Genomic DNA, 17,006 nt, shown 5'->3' with positions numbered 1-17,006 from the left:
TTAAATGGTTTCAAATTGAAATATTAGAAAATTGGAGTTTTAATTGATTTCCATTAAAAAATTGCAAGAAGTTAGTTTTTTTGAAAAACATTTTTTCAAATTATCAGCTGAATTAGGAAAAATAATTAATTTTCCTCTTTTAAATTAGGAATTAGAAAAACATTGGATAAAAGTAGTTAAATACAAAAAAGTAAAGCCAGTGAAGTTTATTAACAATTAAAAAAAATTTCTCTTTTGAAGAATACATTTTTTTTAATAATAATAAACTTTTCTTTGCTTCAAAATTTTCTTTTTGGAAATGGTGGAGAGACTTTTGAAAAATGGTTTTGAATAAAACTTTATAAAAATTTGCATATAAAATTTTTTCATAATCGTTGATCATAAACGTTGTAAACTTTATTAAAATGCAAAATAATTTCTTTTTAATTTTTACACAACTACTATTTTTCCCCTCACTGATAAAATCAAATCTCTGATGTCAAATTACAAAAGAATTCTCATATTGTCGAAAAATATCTAGATTTTTAAATACTTCCTCTTTTTTTTCTATTCCAAAATCAAAAAATGCTCCAAAATACGATCTCATATTCCCCATTAGGATTTCTCCCTCTATTTTCTGTCAGTGAAGGAAAAAAAAAGATAAATGTGTCAAGTTGGAAAAGGTGCTCTCCTTTTCTCGGTTCAGTTACCTTTCAAAAAAAAAAAGAGATAAAAAATTTCCTGAAATCCTCTCTGACCATATATGTAGTATTGAAGGAGCTGACAAAAAAAAATGAAGATCTCCCGATATTTCCTTTTTGAAGGATCCAGGTAAATATACCTGTAATATAGTAGAGTGTGTTAGAGTTGAAATACGATGTGAGGAATGACTGCGAGAATGAAAAATGGGGAAGTGGTGTGTTGTGTATAGTGATGCCGCAATGGTAGTTCTCTCTCCGAGCGCAAGAAGAAGCTAAAAAAGAATAAAAGGATCTACCACCTGTTTAAACATCATATATACACTATATACATACATATGAGAGTTATATCCACAGCTGAAAGCTCGTGTGATGTCAACATACTTTGGAATAATGTTTTAAAATGATAGTTGAATACTTGTTATGTTAAACTGCGAGCAAATCCGATATGGCTATAATCAAAACGGCGCTTTTTTGTGACCATGGAGGAAGTAACGTGAAATTCAAGATTCAAGATAAAAGCGCTCATTTTCTATGATGAATGTTCGTGATAATAGAATTGATGTCAAAAACTTGTATGAATAATGCGAAAATATTTTATGTACATGACCCAGAACAGACCAGAATTATTATATTCGTTAGAAATTAATAGAAAAAATTTTTTTCTATTCTCGTAAAAAAATGAGGATTTTTTATTGTAGATATTCGATTAAAATATTTAAATGAGGAATTTATCATTTGTGGAATTAAAAAAAAAAAATTATGAGAAAAAAGAAGATATTTGATTGATCTTGAATTTATGAAATTGATTTTTGATTTATGTTCCAGATGATGGTGGCTGAATATCTTCATGCTAGAAATACTGGTCAGCAATCGAAGGTATTGCTGGGATTTAATATTCCTGCTTGGGTGTGGACATCCTACTGTAAGGTGAGAGGATGTTTTTTTTTATTCTATTCCAGAGGAATTTTTTTTCTCTTCTCAATATTAATTTTTTTTCTCTTTTATTTGTATTTTACTTTTCTTGTAATTATTTTCTCTGTAACGATAGATTTATTTTATTTACATGAAGGTTGAACAGATTGCACAACGCTGGAGAAATAGTTAATTAACATTTAAAATTCAAATAATTAAAATTATTAATAACTTTTAATAATAATAATAGTAATTTCCAGAAAAACAAAAATATTAAATTCAATCAAATTTCAAGAACAAAAAATTAACAATCAAAAATTTATTCATTTGTACAATTTACATTTGTGGTCGAAATTTTTTGCCATATCGCTTCTAAAGAATTTTTCATAAAAATGATTCGATTTTAATTTAATATTGATTATTTTATTTGAAAAATAATTCTCTACAACGGCCCCGTTAAGATTTTTAAAGAAATTAAATTGAATCATTTTTAAAAAATTCTATAGATGCGATATATGACAAAAAATTTGGATCATATATATATGCAAACTGCATAAGCAAATAAATTTTATTATTGTAGTATAAAATTTTTTTTATTGAAAATTAATATTTGTTCCTCCAGAAAATTATTCTAAGAATAAAATTTTAATTTTTAAATGTTAATTGATAAATGATCCATAAGTTTTATTAAAAGTACTGGAAAAATATTAAATTTTTAGAAGTCAAAAGAAAATTCTGGATTTTGATCTCTTGGCAAAACCTTTAAAACTATTAACGAGATTCTTGATTTTTTTCTTGTTTCTCTTATAAACTTTGAAATCACCTCGAATTATAATAAAAAAAACATTAAATTTCTTCTATTTCTCACAATAATTAAATTTTACAGAATATAAATTTTAATTTATTGAAAAAATAATTTAATTCTTGGGAAACTACAAAAAAATGATTATAAATTATTTTTAGAATAATTTTACTTAAAAATTCCAAAAATAATTGAATTTCGTAAGAGTTGCGTTTATAATTTTTATAAGTATTTGAATTTCAAAAGGTTTCAACTTGAAATTTTAGAAAATTAAAATTTTAATTGAGAATTCTGAAGAACTTAGTTTTTTTTAGGAAATACTGTTATTCAAATTTTTGTTTGCAAGCCTGTTGAATTTTTGAATATATATTTAATTAGCAAATTTTCAAATAATTTAAATTTTGTAAAATTGAATTAAAAACAAATAGATTTTAAAATTATTTTAAGTTCGATTTTTCTCATTTTGTATGAATAATTAAATTCTTGAAGAACTTTTACAAAAATTATTAATAATAATTGAAGGATTTTTGTTCAAAATTCCAAAAATAATTTAATTTTATAAGAGTTCCGTTTACAATTTTTTATAAATAATTGATTTTCAAAAATTTTCAATTTGGAATTTTAAATTCTGAAAAATTAAGTTTTTTGCAAAATTTTTATTCAAGACTTTTTTTTAAATCAGTTTAATTTTTGAATATATATATTTAATGGAAAAAGTTTCGAATAATTAAAGTTTTGTAAAATTGAATTATAAACAAATTTAAAATTATTTTGTTTCGATTTTCTTTTTTTTTTTGTTTGAATAATTGAATTCTCAAGGAACATTTTCAAAAATTATTGAAAATAATTAATTTAGAGAAGAATTTTAGTTAAAAATTCCGAAAATAATTAAATTTTAAATGGTTTCAAATTGAATTGCAATTGAAAATTTTCAAGAAGTTAGATTTGTGAAAAATTGTTATTCAAATGTGAAATTGTTTGAAATTTTGTAAAATTCAATTGTAAAAAATGTTTTTTAGAATTATTTTAAGTGAATTTTCTTTTTTTCGTTCGAATAATTGAATTGTCAAAGAACATTTTCAAAAATTATTAATTTAGCTAAGAATTTTACTTAAAAATTCTAAAAATAATTGAATTTCATAACAGTTTGTTTTAAAACATTTAAAAATAATTGAATTTCAAACGGTTTCAAAATAAAATTTTGGAAATTAGAATTCTAATTATAATTTTAATTAAAAATTCTCAAGAAATTAGTTGCTTAAAAAATTTTTAATTCAATATTTGTTGAAATTGTTCGAAATTTCATAAAATTAAATATTGTAAACAGGATTTCAGAATTATTTTAACTGAACTTTCTTTTTTTTTTAATTAAATAATTGAACTCTCAAAGGACTTTTTCAAAAAATTATTAAAAATAATTGTTTTTGAGAAGAATTTTTAGTTAAAAATTCTAGAAAATAATTAAATTGAAAGCTTGAAAATAATTTTGGAGAAGTTCCAATAGTGTGAATCTGGAATATCCTTTTTGGGTCAAGGAAAAAGTCGAAATTCATTTCTGGAAATGAGGAAAAAACAAAATCATATTTTTCTGGCAACTCTAAATATTATTGCAAAAAAAAAATTTTTATTTCAAGAAGAAAAAAATTAACGTTAGAAACTTTAGAAATAAAATTATTTATTTATTTAAGACTAAATATTGGAAATATTTTTCTAGATTGGACTATTTGGTTTTGGAGCATTCGCAACGATTTTAACGACAGATGTGGGAAAATATACGATTGGACGTTTAAGACCGCATTTCATGAAAGTTTGCGTACCCAGCGTCAATTGTTCTCTTCCTGAAAATCATCATCAATATATTGAGGATTTCGTTTGTACTGCGAAAAATTTATCTCCAAAAATGAGCAAAGAATTACGGTATGTTAAACACATTTATTTCAATTGCTGTAAATATTTCTGCCCATTTTTCTTTTACTTTTGGCTTTTGGCAAAAAATGGATTAGAAGAAATTTATTCTTTGGCGAAAGAAGGTTTTAAATAGTACAGAACAATGAGATTGTATAGCCAATTGCAAATTACGCTTTCTCCAAGAGTTAAGTCGTTGACAGTTTCTGTTGCAATAATCAGAATAGCTTTCATTGTTATTATTTCTCAGCTTTCCTATTTTTTTCTCTTTTAAAAAAACGAAAAAAGTTGATTGTCTTGTCACAATGGCAGATATTTATATCTTATTGTGGGTTGACTTCCATTTCGAAATATAGGCCTTTCACAATTGTAACCCAATTAAATTGACAAGACGATTCTCTTCTCGATCACTATTATTTATACCCAAATCTCTTAATTCCGATTCTTCTCGAAATTTTTTTTCGTCTCGACTCTTTTTTCGTTAATTCCGTTTCTTACGAGACGGAATAATTTATTTCTTTTCCAGAAAAAAATTATGTTTCCTCTTGAATTTTTCCTACCATAAAAAATTTCCACTGAAATTTTTAATTTCTTCTTTATTTTTAATTCACAAAAAAACCAAGGTTTTAATTTGTTTAATAATTGATTTTATTGGTTTAATAATTGTTTTAATTAATTTAATAATTGTTTTTATTGCTTTAATGATTGTTTTAATTGTTCAATATTTTGCTAGTCCTCATTTTCCATTCGTTAGGAACAATGCTCACTAGAAAGGCTAGAGTTGATTGTAAGTCTACTAGACATGACTTAGTTTACAGGAATTTATTTTCAAAAAAAAAGATTCTGCGGTTATGAGTTTTTAAGTGGTCTCAAGCGGTACTTTGCCGCATTGTTCTTGAAAAAAAAATCTTGTTCTTCTGACAGACAAATTGAATATAGGAAATTTATTTATTTCTTCTTTTTTTTTGCTTTATGGTAAATTTACGTCATTTTGTTTATGTATTTCTTTTTCCGTTATGTAAGAGATTGTAAAATTACTTATACCGATAAGAGCTTTGTCAGATAACTTGATTATTATGCTGGTGTGAATATAAAACGCTGGAAAATGAACAGCAAAAACAGGTTCGCACATTTCTACTATAATATGAACAATAAAATATCAAACAATAGGGTTCAAACAAAATTCCCGTTCTATAAACAGCGGATGTTCCATTGTCGTAAGGGACAAAATTGTTATATAGCAATGAACCTCTTTTTCTGTATGATCTTTATTTCGTTGAATTTCAATTTAATGATCTTTATTCCATTGAATTTTGAATTTAATTATTTTTGTTTTATTGAAATTTGAATTTAATTATTTTTCTTTCATTGAAATTGAATTTCATTGAAATAAAGAAACTTAAATTTTTTTTAAACTTTTGATAAAATTTCTCTAGAAGAATTCAATTAATTTCTATAAAATTTTAATAAATTTTCTCGAAAAAATTTAAATGTTTTCAAAAATATTGATACAATTTGTTTATTAGAATTAAATTATTTTCCATACTTTTTTAATTAAAATTTCTTGAAAGAGTTCAATTATTTTCAAAAATTTAAATTAAAATTTCTTGAAAGAGTTAAATTATTTTCAAAAATTTTAATGAAATTCATCGAAACAATTCAATTATTTTAATGAATTTTAATAAAATTCGTCGGAATAATTGAATTATTTGTTATTTCATAAGTTACAAAATTCTTTGAAAAAATTCTACTATTTTTAAAAATTTTGATAAAGTTCTTTATCAAAATTAAATGTTAAGAAATATTCAATTATTCAATAAATTATTTATTTTTTTATTTAAATTCTCGTCGAACATTCTAGTAATGAATTGATTTAAAATTGAACTTCAGGTAAAATTTTTGATAATAATTGAATTTTAAAAGCCATATAGTGTGAATTTTGAGAAATAATTAAATTTCAAAAGATTTTTGAATTGAAATCTTTGAAAATTTTAACTCTCGTAAAACTAATAATATTAAAATTTTTATTTTTAAATAAAATGTTTTAAGTTTTGAATAATTTTATTTAAAAATTTCAACAAAAAAATGTTGTAATTTTGGAAAAATTACAGTTACAATTTTTAGAAATAGTTAAATTTTAAAAAAGCTGTACATTAAAATCATTTAAAATATTTTAATTCCTGTGAAAAGAGGTGCATATTTAAATACTTATTTTAAGAAAATTATTCTATTTTTTAATGTAATTAAATTAAAATTTTTTTTTTAAATTGAGTCGTCAAATTAAATTTTTTGATAGCTTTTTTTACTACATTTTTCAGTTTTAAAACTACTTTTTAATGCTTTTTTCAAATTAATTATCGAGTGCAAAGCCTGATACAAAATAGTTTCTTATTTTGTCAGTTTAATACCTACGATTATTTTAATATTTCTTAACGTTTTTATATTTTTATTTAAAGAAATAATGATTTATCACTCGATCGCTTTCATCATTTCGGCAGATTTTATTTGACTAATTTATAATAGAGACAAAATAATCTTGAACTGGATTTAAGAAATTTTATTTTTATCAATGAAACTTTATTCGCAGTAGAGAAAGATTAAATAGAATTTTATCAATTTTTTTTCTGTAATAATTTGGAATGAAAATGGTATTTTAATCTTTATTATTTATGGAAAGTATTATTTTTATTTTTTTTCCGAGAAAGAAACCTTTTTTTACAATTTTTTTTGCATTTTAGTTTTTATTTATTTTTGTACCAATATAAAAATATTTCTTTTGTACAATTATTTTTTTTTGTTATAATTTTTTTTTTATTTTAGTATCAATATTCTTTTATAGTATCAAAATTTTCTTTTAGAATTAAAATTCTTTTTTATAGTGTCTAATTCTATTTTTGATATCAAAATATTTTCAAACTTTTTATTTTGGTATCAAAATTCATAAACGTAATTTTTGCTTCCGGTTTGAAATGTCTGCTATTCAGTAGAATCGACAAATTTATAACAAGATATATATACAGAGAGAGAATTCAATGTTATTTGTCAAGTGTTTCATTCATTGTTCTTTAAAATCAAAACGAGACGTTATCAGTTTGATGCGCGTCGTTATTGTTTTCCACAGCAAATAATTTCTCTTTCAATTCCGTGCCGCCTGTTATAAATTCAATCGAAAAAATCTTGAGAAAACAAGACAAATGGTGATTTTTTATTTCAATAAAGAAAACTAAAGTCCATAATTTTTTTTCTTAATCAAAAACCAACTTTTATGATTAAAAACCATTTTTACGATTAAAAATCCATTTTTATAAAAAAATCTCCAATTAAAAATTATTTTTTATTATTAAAAAATTAAAATGTTGAAATTTTTTGTTTTCAGAATAGAAAGCTTGGGGGCGAAATATTTGCTTGTAATTTTTGCATTTTTATCTGAGAAGATTAATCTATTCCTAGATACTTTAATCGGCGCTCTATATCAAAGTAGCGGACTAAAGTGGTAAAAAATATGGACCCTTTTAGAAGCTGGCGCCTTAGGTACTTGAAGTTATCTATCTAGGGTCACTCACACAAAACAGAAAGAGCGAAAAGAAAGAAAGAGAAAACGAGAGAAAGAGAGAGAGAGACAGTTTCTATACATAGAAACATTTGAAGAATTGGCGATAAAACCTACAGAGAATTCATTCATTCATTTCATTTGCCTCTGTTCTTCTTCTTCTTCCTCTTTTGTGCTTCCTCTTCTTCCACTCTTTCGTTCTAACTCGAGAAAATAAGAAAAAAAGAAATAATGACAGTATAGGAAAAAAATCAAGTTAGCAAAGGCCCCCATGTCTTTTTTTTCTCCCCTGTTCGTTTCAATTTATTTAGTCGAAGGAGGGAAAGGGGAGTAAAATAAAAAAAAAAGAAAGAAAATGTTTCGAGAAACAGAACCAGTCGTCTTTGAAAAGTTTTTGAAGACAAGTCTTGACTTTGTGACTATGCCCGCCACATGTTTTGATGAGAAACCACACCACTCCTCTTTCAAAATGAATTAGCATAAATTTTCAAATCTACTTCATATTTCACTAATTTAATCTTTTTGTCTCATTTCCGTTGGTCTCGAACTTTTCAAAATGATGGCCTTGTTAAATTTCTCATATGTTTTTCTCCTTTTTCTTCTTTTTCTCATATTCTCATATTTTAAATTTAGAAAATATGAAAATAATTGTATGGATTTATTTTTATTGTAGGGAAATAACAAATAATGAAAATAATTTTATGGATTTTCTTTATTTTAGGGAAAAAATTCTCTCTTGACATTGCTTTAAAAATTCGAGAGAGAAAATTTGCAGTATTTTTTTGGTTTTTTATTTTTGAAAATAGACATTCCTTTCGATTATAAATATAAACTGGAGAGGAGAAGATGTAATTTCTGATTATATATCTTAGAGAAATTATTATTGCGCATTTCCATAATGGCTACAAGGCGATATTAAATTTATGAGAAGGATAGGCAAATTAGGATTGTCTGGAATAAGTATTGGAAATTATTGTCTGTACCATTTGAAAACTATTCAAAGTGTTTTTTTGTGTTTTTTGGGGAAAATAAATTTAACTTGAAATTATTCAATCGAAACGATTGTACATAAAAAGCATTTTTCGCTTACAAGCGAACCTATACGAGTTTAGAAAATAATTTTTTAGACATTTCAGTAAGGAATTATTATTATCATCATATTATTTTATTTTACTTATAATAATCGTCGTGCTTATTCTGTCCACGTCTAAAGTTAGTTATTATTGCGTATTTTAATTTTTTTTTTTAGATTTTGACAGTTGATTATTTATGAAAATAATTGAATTTTTTGAAAGTATTTAAATAAATTTTTCGAAAGTAATTGAATTGTTTTGAAAAATTGCATTTTAATTTTTGAAAGTAATTGAAATCTATCAAGAAATTTTATTAAAATTGTATTGAAAATAATTGAATTCCTGCGAAGCACTTTATTGCCCATGACAATAATAAAATGAAAAATATAATACAAATTTGTAAAAATACAAAACAATTGTTTAGAATTTAAAAGAATTTCTTAAATTTAAATTTAAATTCTTTAAATTCGTTTAAGGAATTTAATAGAAATTGTAAGAAAAATAATTAAGTTCTTCTAGACAATTTTATTAAAATTTTTGAAAATAATTTAACTGTTTGGAGGAAAATAAAAATTCTTTGGAGGACTTCTGTTAAAATTGTACTGAAATTAATTGAATAGGTATTGCTAAAAAATTATATAAAAATTTTTGCAAATCCTAATTGAATTCTTTCTACAAATTTTATATAAAATATTTTTTAAAATCCTCGATTATTTTCAAGGAGTTTTATTTAAACTGTTTTGAAAATATGTAATTAAATTCCTGGAAAGAATTATATTATTTTTTTCAAATAATTGGATTCTTTTAAGGAAATTTATTAAAATTCTTAAACATATTTGAATTCTGTCAACAGAAATTTTATAAAAATTGCAAAGAATTGCAAAATTGAGGGGACGGCTTCTAAAAGGGGATACGCGTGGATTCTCGCGTTTAAGTTTTGTCCACTTGGTCAATTTTTGAAAGTATTACAAATTGCAATTTGAATTACCGAAGTTTGTGAGAAATGGAAAGGCGCATCTTTTTTCTTTAAGAAATAAATTTATATCTTTTTTAGTTTATGAAATAATGAGAAAAAACTAAATTTTTGAAAACCAAAAAATTTAAATGTTTTACGTCTTTAACTCGTGCTGGTGTTTTTGATTTTTCATATTTTGTAATCAAACAAAAACAAACTCACAGATTAAGGTTTCCTGAAACCAACTATATTTTTAAAACTTCAAAATCTTAATTAATAAAAAGTTTATTAATTTTTTCGAAAGACATTGCAAAAAATGTTTTTTTCAACTTTCAACGCTTCGTTTATCTAGGAAATTTCAAGGTACGAAAAACTTTCAGTGAGAAAGTTTTTTATTACGATACGGACAAGTTTTCTCTAAAATTTTATTAAAATGATATGGATATTTACAAAGTTATTAATGTTTAAAGCGTATGGTGCGTCAGATTTCTTGCGCCTGGAACGCATTGAGTACCGAATTGTTCATTTGCATGGAACATATTGACTATTTTAGTTTATTCATTTGTTTACTTAAAATAAATACAATTTTTATTAAAGTCACTGATAAATTTTTGCAATATTATTATTATTAAGAAGTAACCAATAATAATTAGCCAAAATCGTCTGGAAATAGTTAAAATTTACTGACATACAAATAATTAGTACACAGTTATTTTGACATAAATGTAATGTTAATTTAACTAATAAAAGTTTATTAAGAATAGTAAAAATATTATTATTTTAATTTTTGACTGGTTTTTTAATATCAAAGTAATTATTTTTAAATAATATTTAACTATGGATTATGACGATTCATCTAACTTTATATAACAGTAGCATCAGTTTATTTATTCTAACATGTATTGTACGTAAAGATATATGAAATTATTTTTAAAAAAATATTGCAGAATTATTCGCAAAATAAATTGTACAATAATTCCATATTGTATTTAATACTTGAAGTTAAAACAAATTTTATTTTATTTATATCTGTACCTATTTTGGCAAACATTTTCATACAATAGATTTTTTTTTTGTTATCATGTGCACTTCAAGGAAGTAACCCTTTTTTATATGCTATTTTTCTCAAAGTTGTCATTTGTTTTCACTCTACGGAAAAAATAATATGGTGTCCAGATGAGTCGCGGTTGCCGCGACCGTTGACTGCAAAAAAAAGGGTTCGGTAAAACCCAATACAATTTTCCCAGGATTTCGAGATTTTTTTATCACAATTAAGGAAATCGATATCTTTCTCCAAACGGACAGGAGTTATTTAATAATTATTTTAAAAACATTAAATGTAGTAAACGAGATCATTTTGACGAAGAGTGGAAACCTTGAACTAAATGAAACAAGAAACTTAAAAATAAGAAATATTATTTTAGTTGACTTTTGTACATATAACAAAATAAAATATTTAGGTTAAAAATAAATTTCAATAAATTTTATTATATATATATTGACAAAATATTTTTAACGCGTTGCAAACGAACAATTTGGGACTCAATGCGTTTCAGGCGCGAGAAATCTGACGTACCATATGCTTTAAACATTAATAACTTTGTAAATATCCATATCATTTTAATAAAATTTTAGAGAAAACTTGTCCGTATCGTAATAAAAAACTTTCTCACTGAAAGTTTTTCGTACCTTGAAATTTCCTAGATAAACGAAGCGTTGAAAGTTGAAAAAAAACATTTTTTGCAATGTCTTTCGAAAAAATTAATAAACTTTTTATTAATTAAGATTTTGAAGTTTTAAAAATATAGTTGGTTTCAGGAAACCTTAATCTGTGAGTTTGTTTTTGTTTGATTACAAAATATGAAAAATCAAAAACATCAGCACGAGTTAAAGACGTAAAACATTTAAATTTTTTGGTTTTCAAAAATTTAGTTTTTTCTCATTATTTCATAAACTAAAAAAGATATAAATTTATTTCTTAAAGAAAAAAGATGCGCATTTTCATTGTGTATAAATTTATTTCATTGAATTTGAAAATTGAAAATGTTTTAAAATCACACTATTCGTCAATACTTATACGTGAGAATCCACGCGTATCCCCTTTTAGAAGCCGTCCCCTCAATTGTAAAAAACAACTCAAGATTTTTTTTTGAAAAGTTAATTGAAAATCATTAAATTTTAATTGTCATAACCAAAAGGAAAAAAGTGCAAAAAATGAAATAAAGAGATAATTAACTTAAAATACATAAAAATAAATGTAAAATTAATAAAATAATAATGCAAAAAGTATAAAATTTGATGGAAAATTGAAAAAATTTTAATTGACGTAAAAAATATGAAATTAAATGTAAAATTGAAAAAAGAACTCAACTTCTTAATGGTTTTATGACCATGATTCAAATTAAAGACTGTCAAAAGCGATTGACTTCGATAAAGTAACATCCCAGTATTTATCGCAAATAAATCGTTCGGTCCCCTTTTTAAAAGATAATTCGAATTTTTTTTTATCTTTCTTTTTTGGGGGAAGAGAATGGTGGTAATTTGAGTGATGTACTTGAAATATAATCTGATTTTTGTTTGACTTATAAATGCAATTTATTTGACAACTTACGATTGATCATTTCAGATTATCTTTCCCATCGGGCCATTCATCCTTCTCATTCTACGCAATGGTTTATCTTGTGGTAAGTTTTTGTCATTTTTTCTCCCCTTTTTTTCTTTCATTTCCTTTTTTCATTTCCTTTTTTTCTTTTCTGCTTGTTTTCTTTCTTTCTTTATTCTCTTTTTTTCCTCTTTCGTTTTTTTTCCTGTTTTTCTTCTTTTCCTTTTAAAAAATCTTGAACACCTTGTAATTGACTGAGCATATGGCAATACAACATTCTAACTGTACTATTAACAAGGAATTCTTTTTTATGAATTCCTTGACATTTTTTTCTTTTTTTTAAATAAATTAATTAATATTCGAATCTTGTTTCCATAATCGAGTTGTTTTAGAAACTTTATTTTTTGACTGGATTTTCTGGAGTAAAAAATATACCTCTTGAAATCAGTTTATGAAATTTTTCCTGTGATTCGCGGATTTGGCTGATTTACCTTATTTGACATGAGTGAAAGTTTATTTTGCGACCTTCTTTCATTCTGAGTCAGAGGAGGATTTAATGGTGAGCTTTGCATTCTTAGTTGCAATCAGACTGAAAGAACCTTGGCGAAGAAGTGTTCAATGAATTTAGAACCAGATTGCTTGAGAATTCATTAGCAGCTGTTCATTTCTTCTTCAATGAGTTGAAAATATCTAATTTTTTTTTGTACAACATTCCATACGCCAATTTATTTGAAATGCTTCATTGTTTACGATTCGCTTTTGAATCACATTAAAAAAATAATAGAAATCACAAAAAATAGACTCACAAAAATGGAAACAAAAAAATAGAATCAAAAAAATAAAATCGAAGAAATAAATTCACAAAAAAAAAATTTTAAAAAAGTAAAATCACGAAAAAGGAGAAATATAGAAAAATTGAGAGGAAAAATTTGAAAATGATAAAAAAAAAAGAATTTTTAAAACAACTGAAAATAATATGGTAATTTTTATAACTAGAAAAAAATGAATAATTTATTTCAAATATAATTAGAAGAAATAAAGAAATAAAATTTAGTCATAAAATACTGATATTTATTGCAATTAAGAAAATAATTGAATTTGTTTGTTTTCTTTTTCAGTTGTATCTAGAATTGAGGTTCACATGGAAGGGTAGTAAATTATTGAAGAATGTTCTTCAATTTATCTGTTTATTAGCTGCCTGGTTCACTGCATTAACCAGAGTTTCTAACTACAAACATCATTGGAGTGATGTTCTTGCTGGTTCTGTTCTTGGAACTGTCATTGCAGTCATAGTGGTAAGAATTGAAATAAATTTTCACTTTTTCATTTTTTTTTTTTTATTATTATTACTTTTCATTATTATTTATTATTTTTTCAATTATTCCACTAGTTTCAAATTCTGGACACAAGAATTCAATTATTTTCATAAATAATGAAATTCTTCGAAGGAATTCAATTATTTTTAAAAATTTTAATTAAATTTCTTGTAAGAATTCAATGTTTTTCAAGAATTTTCGATAAAATTTTTTTTAAAAAATTAAATTATTTCTAATACATTTTTAATTCAATTTCATAAAAGAATTTAATTACTTTTAAAAGTTTTAATAAAATTCCTGGAATGATTTTACTTATTTTAAAAAAATTTCATACAATTCTTTGCACAACAGTTCAATTATTTTCATAAATAATGAAATTCTTCAGAGGAATTCAATTATTTTTAAAAATTTTAATACAATGCCTTGAAAGAATTCAATTATTTTCTAAAATATTTGTAAAATTTGTTTTTTAGAATTGAATTGTTTTCAATGCATTTTTAATTAAATTTCTTGAAAGAATTAAATTATTTTCAAAAATTTTAATGCAATTCTTCAAAACAATGCAATTATTTTAAAGAAATTTAATAAAATTCTTCGCAATAATTCAATTATTTTCATAAAGGATTAAATTTTTTGGAGAAATCCAATTATTTTAAAAAATTTTAATACAATTCCTTTATAAAGGAATTCAATTATTTTTAAAAATTTTTGATAAAATTTTCTAGAAAAATTCAATTATTTTTTAAACAATTTTAATAAATTTTCACCAAAAAATTGAATTATTTTCAAAAATATTGGTAAAATTTGTTAATTAGAAAATAATTATTATCAAAAATATTGATAAAATTAATTTTATAATTAATTTATTATTTTCAAAAATTTGAATAAAATCCCTCGAAATAATTCAATTATTTTAAAGAATTTTAATAAAAATCGTCGCAATAATTCAATTATTTTCTTAAATAATGAAATTCTTCGGAAGAATTTAATTATTTTTAAAAAATTTAATACAATTTCTTGAAAGAATTCAAATGTTTTTTTAAACAATTTTAATAAATTTTCACGAAAAAATTTTATTATTTTCAAAAATATTGGGAAAATTTTTTAATTAGTATTTAATTAGATATTTTACAAATATTTAATGAAATTATTCGGAAAAAATTCAATTATTTAAAATAATTTCAATAAAATTCGTCGGAATAATTGAATTATTTCATAACTTATAAAATTCTTCGGAGGAATTAAATTATTTTCAATACATTTTTAATTACATTTCTTGATAGAATTTAATTATCCTTAAAAGTTTTAATAAAATTTGCAAATTAGGTAAAACTATAGGTTTTAATTTAAAACTATAAAGAAAACTATAAAGAAAAATTATCAAAACATTTAGTAAACAAAAAAAACAAACAAAAACAACTGACTTCAAACGATGAATATAAATCACCGAAGTATAACGATTTAAATTATAGAAGTTAGTTTATTTAAAATTTAGTTTTTTATTTTAATCTTTTTAAATATGTAATTGTTTAAACTAATACAAAATATTGTACTTTGTTTATTAAAAATGGATCAAATTTTGAAGATTTATTAATTTAATTAATTTATTTAGGTTTTAATTAATTAAATTTATTTTCTTTCAATTAATTTGGTTCTGTTTTAATTATTTTAGTTTAGTTTTTTAATTTAATTTTTTTAATTGTGTAATTTTTTAAACTAATTATTAAAAATCATACTTTGTTTATTTAAAATGGATAAAATTTCTTCAATTTATTTAATTCATTATTTTATTACATGTTTAATTAATATTTGATTCAGTTTTAATTAATTTGGTTCGATTTGAATTTTATTTCCGATTAGTTTTAATTAATTCATTATAACTTTTTTTTTATTTGAATCGAATTTTTTTTTAATTGGAATGTTTTTTCTTTTAATAAAAATATAAAAAATTATGAGAATTTGAAGTATTTTTGAGAGGAGAGAAAAAAAAAGAGAGTAAGAGATATAAAATTCTTTTCAGGCACTGAATGTAGCAGATCTCTTCAAGGAAAGGAGAACCAGTACGGAGAAGCTTCACCCGGCCGAATACGAAGTGGAAGATGGGACACAGGTGAATAATGGCACATCGAATCGTGTCTGTTGACCTAACGAGCTCGCTCTCCGCTTGTTGCCAGCAACACAATCGTGATGCATTTTCAGATGATTCTTAACGAAGTAGTATCGCAATTTTCAAGTTTTGAAAAGTTTTTTTTAAACAAATTTTTCATTTAACTTGTATACGTGTAGAAATGCTTCTAAATCGATTTTTCAAAACGAAAGGAAAAGAAAAAAAAAACATTAAGAAAACATTCATCATCGACTCCTGGATCATCGTTTATAAAACATCTACTGTTTGGAACACATTTTATCATTAATAGTCTGTAGTAGGATCATCGACGCTTTTTTTATTCGTGTCTTTGTCTTCTTCCACATTGTGTTCCGTTTTCATTATTTCACGAATTCCACTTTTTTCAAATGTTCGAATTACATTTATTCGTTATGTTCATTATGATTTAATTCCACAATTTCTATGATTAGAAATTAAAAAGAAAATTCTAGGGAATTGAAATTTGGAAAATTCTGTTTAATGGAATTTTATTTCTTGGAAATAGAAATTTAGAAAATTATATTAAAAGGAATTTTCCAAATTTCCAAATTAGAAATTAGAAAGACAATTCTATGGAATAGAATTTTCCAAATTTCTAAATTAGAAATAAAAAAAGAAAATTCTAGAGAATAGAAATTTAGAAAATTCAATTTAGTAGAATTTTATTTCTATGGAATAGGAATTAGTAAAATTCTATTTAATAGAATTTTTCAAATTTCCAAATTAGAAATTAAATAGAAAATTCTAATTAATAAAATTTTATTTCTATGGAATAGAAATTTAAAAAATTCTAATTAATAGAATTTTATTTCCACGGAATAGAAATTTTTAAAAATCTAGGAAATTGAATTCAATAAAATTTTACTTCTATGGAATAGAGTTTAGCAAAATTCTAAATAAGAGAAATTAAAATATAATAATGGAAATTATAAAAAAGAGAAAATTGCGATTAAAAAACAAATTTTGATAATTTGTGAAAAAAAGGGAAAATAATATTCGATGGTGTAATTTGACATTTGAAAAGAGGGGAATTCAAAGGCCATTTTCTAGGATTCTAGATGTTTT

At 23.2% G+C, this 17,006-nt stretch overlaps 1 protein-coding gene across 1 annotated transcript in view; it reads left to right on the top strand.

Moving 5' to 3' along the window:
- LOC122509297 (putative phosphatidate phosphatase) overlaps nt 1-17,006 on the top strand; it is a 46,981-nt gene that overhangs the window by 28,187 nt on the left and 1,788 nt on the right. The window contains exons 4-8 of the mRNA XM_043623249.1: nt 1,506-1,607; nt 4,109-4,311; nt 12,504-12,561; nt 13,598-13,774; nt 15,816-15,905. Coding sequence (XP_043479184.1) covers nt 1,506-1,607; nt 4,109-4,311; nt 12,504-12,561; nt 13,598-13,774; nt 15,816-15,905 — 630 coding nt within the window. The remainder of the gene's footprint in view (nt 1-1,505; nt 1,608-4,108; nt 4,312-12,503; nt 12,562-13,597; nt 13,775-15,815; nt 15,906-17,006) is intronic.

The sequence above is a fragment of the Leptopilina heterotoma genome, unplaced genomic scaffold (genome assembly GCF_015476425.1).
Source record: "Leptopilina heterotoma isolate Lh14 unplaced genomic scaffold, ASM1547642v1 Lhet_60, whole genome shotgun sequence".
Classification (NCBI taxonomy): Eukaryota; Metazoa; Arthropoda; class Insecta; order Hymenoptera; family Figitidae; genus Leptopilina; species Leptopilina heterotoma.
The sequence above is the reverse complement of the archived record's forward strand: the minus strand, read 5'-3'. Positions and strand labels throughout refer to the sequence as shown.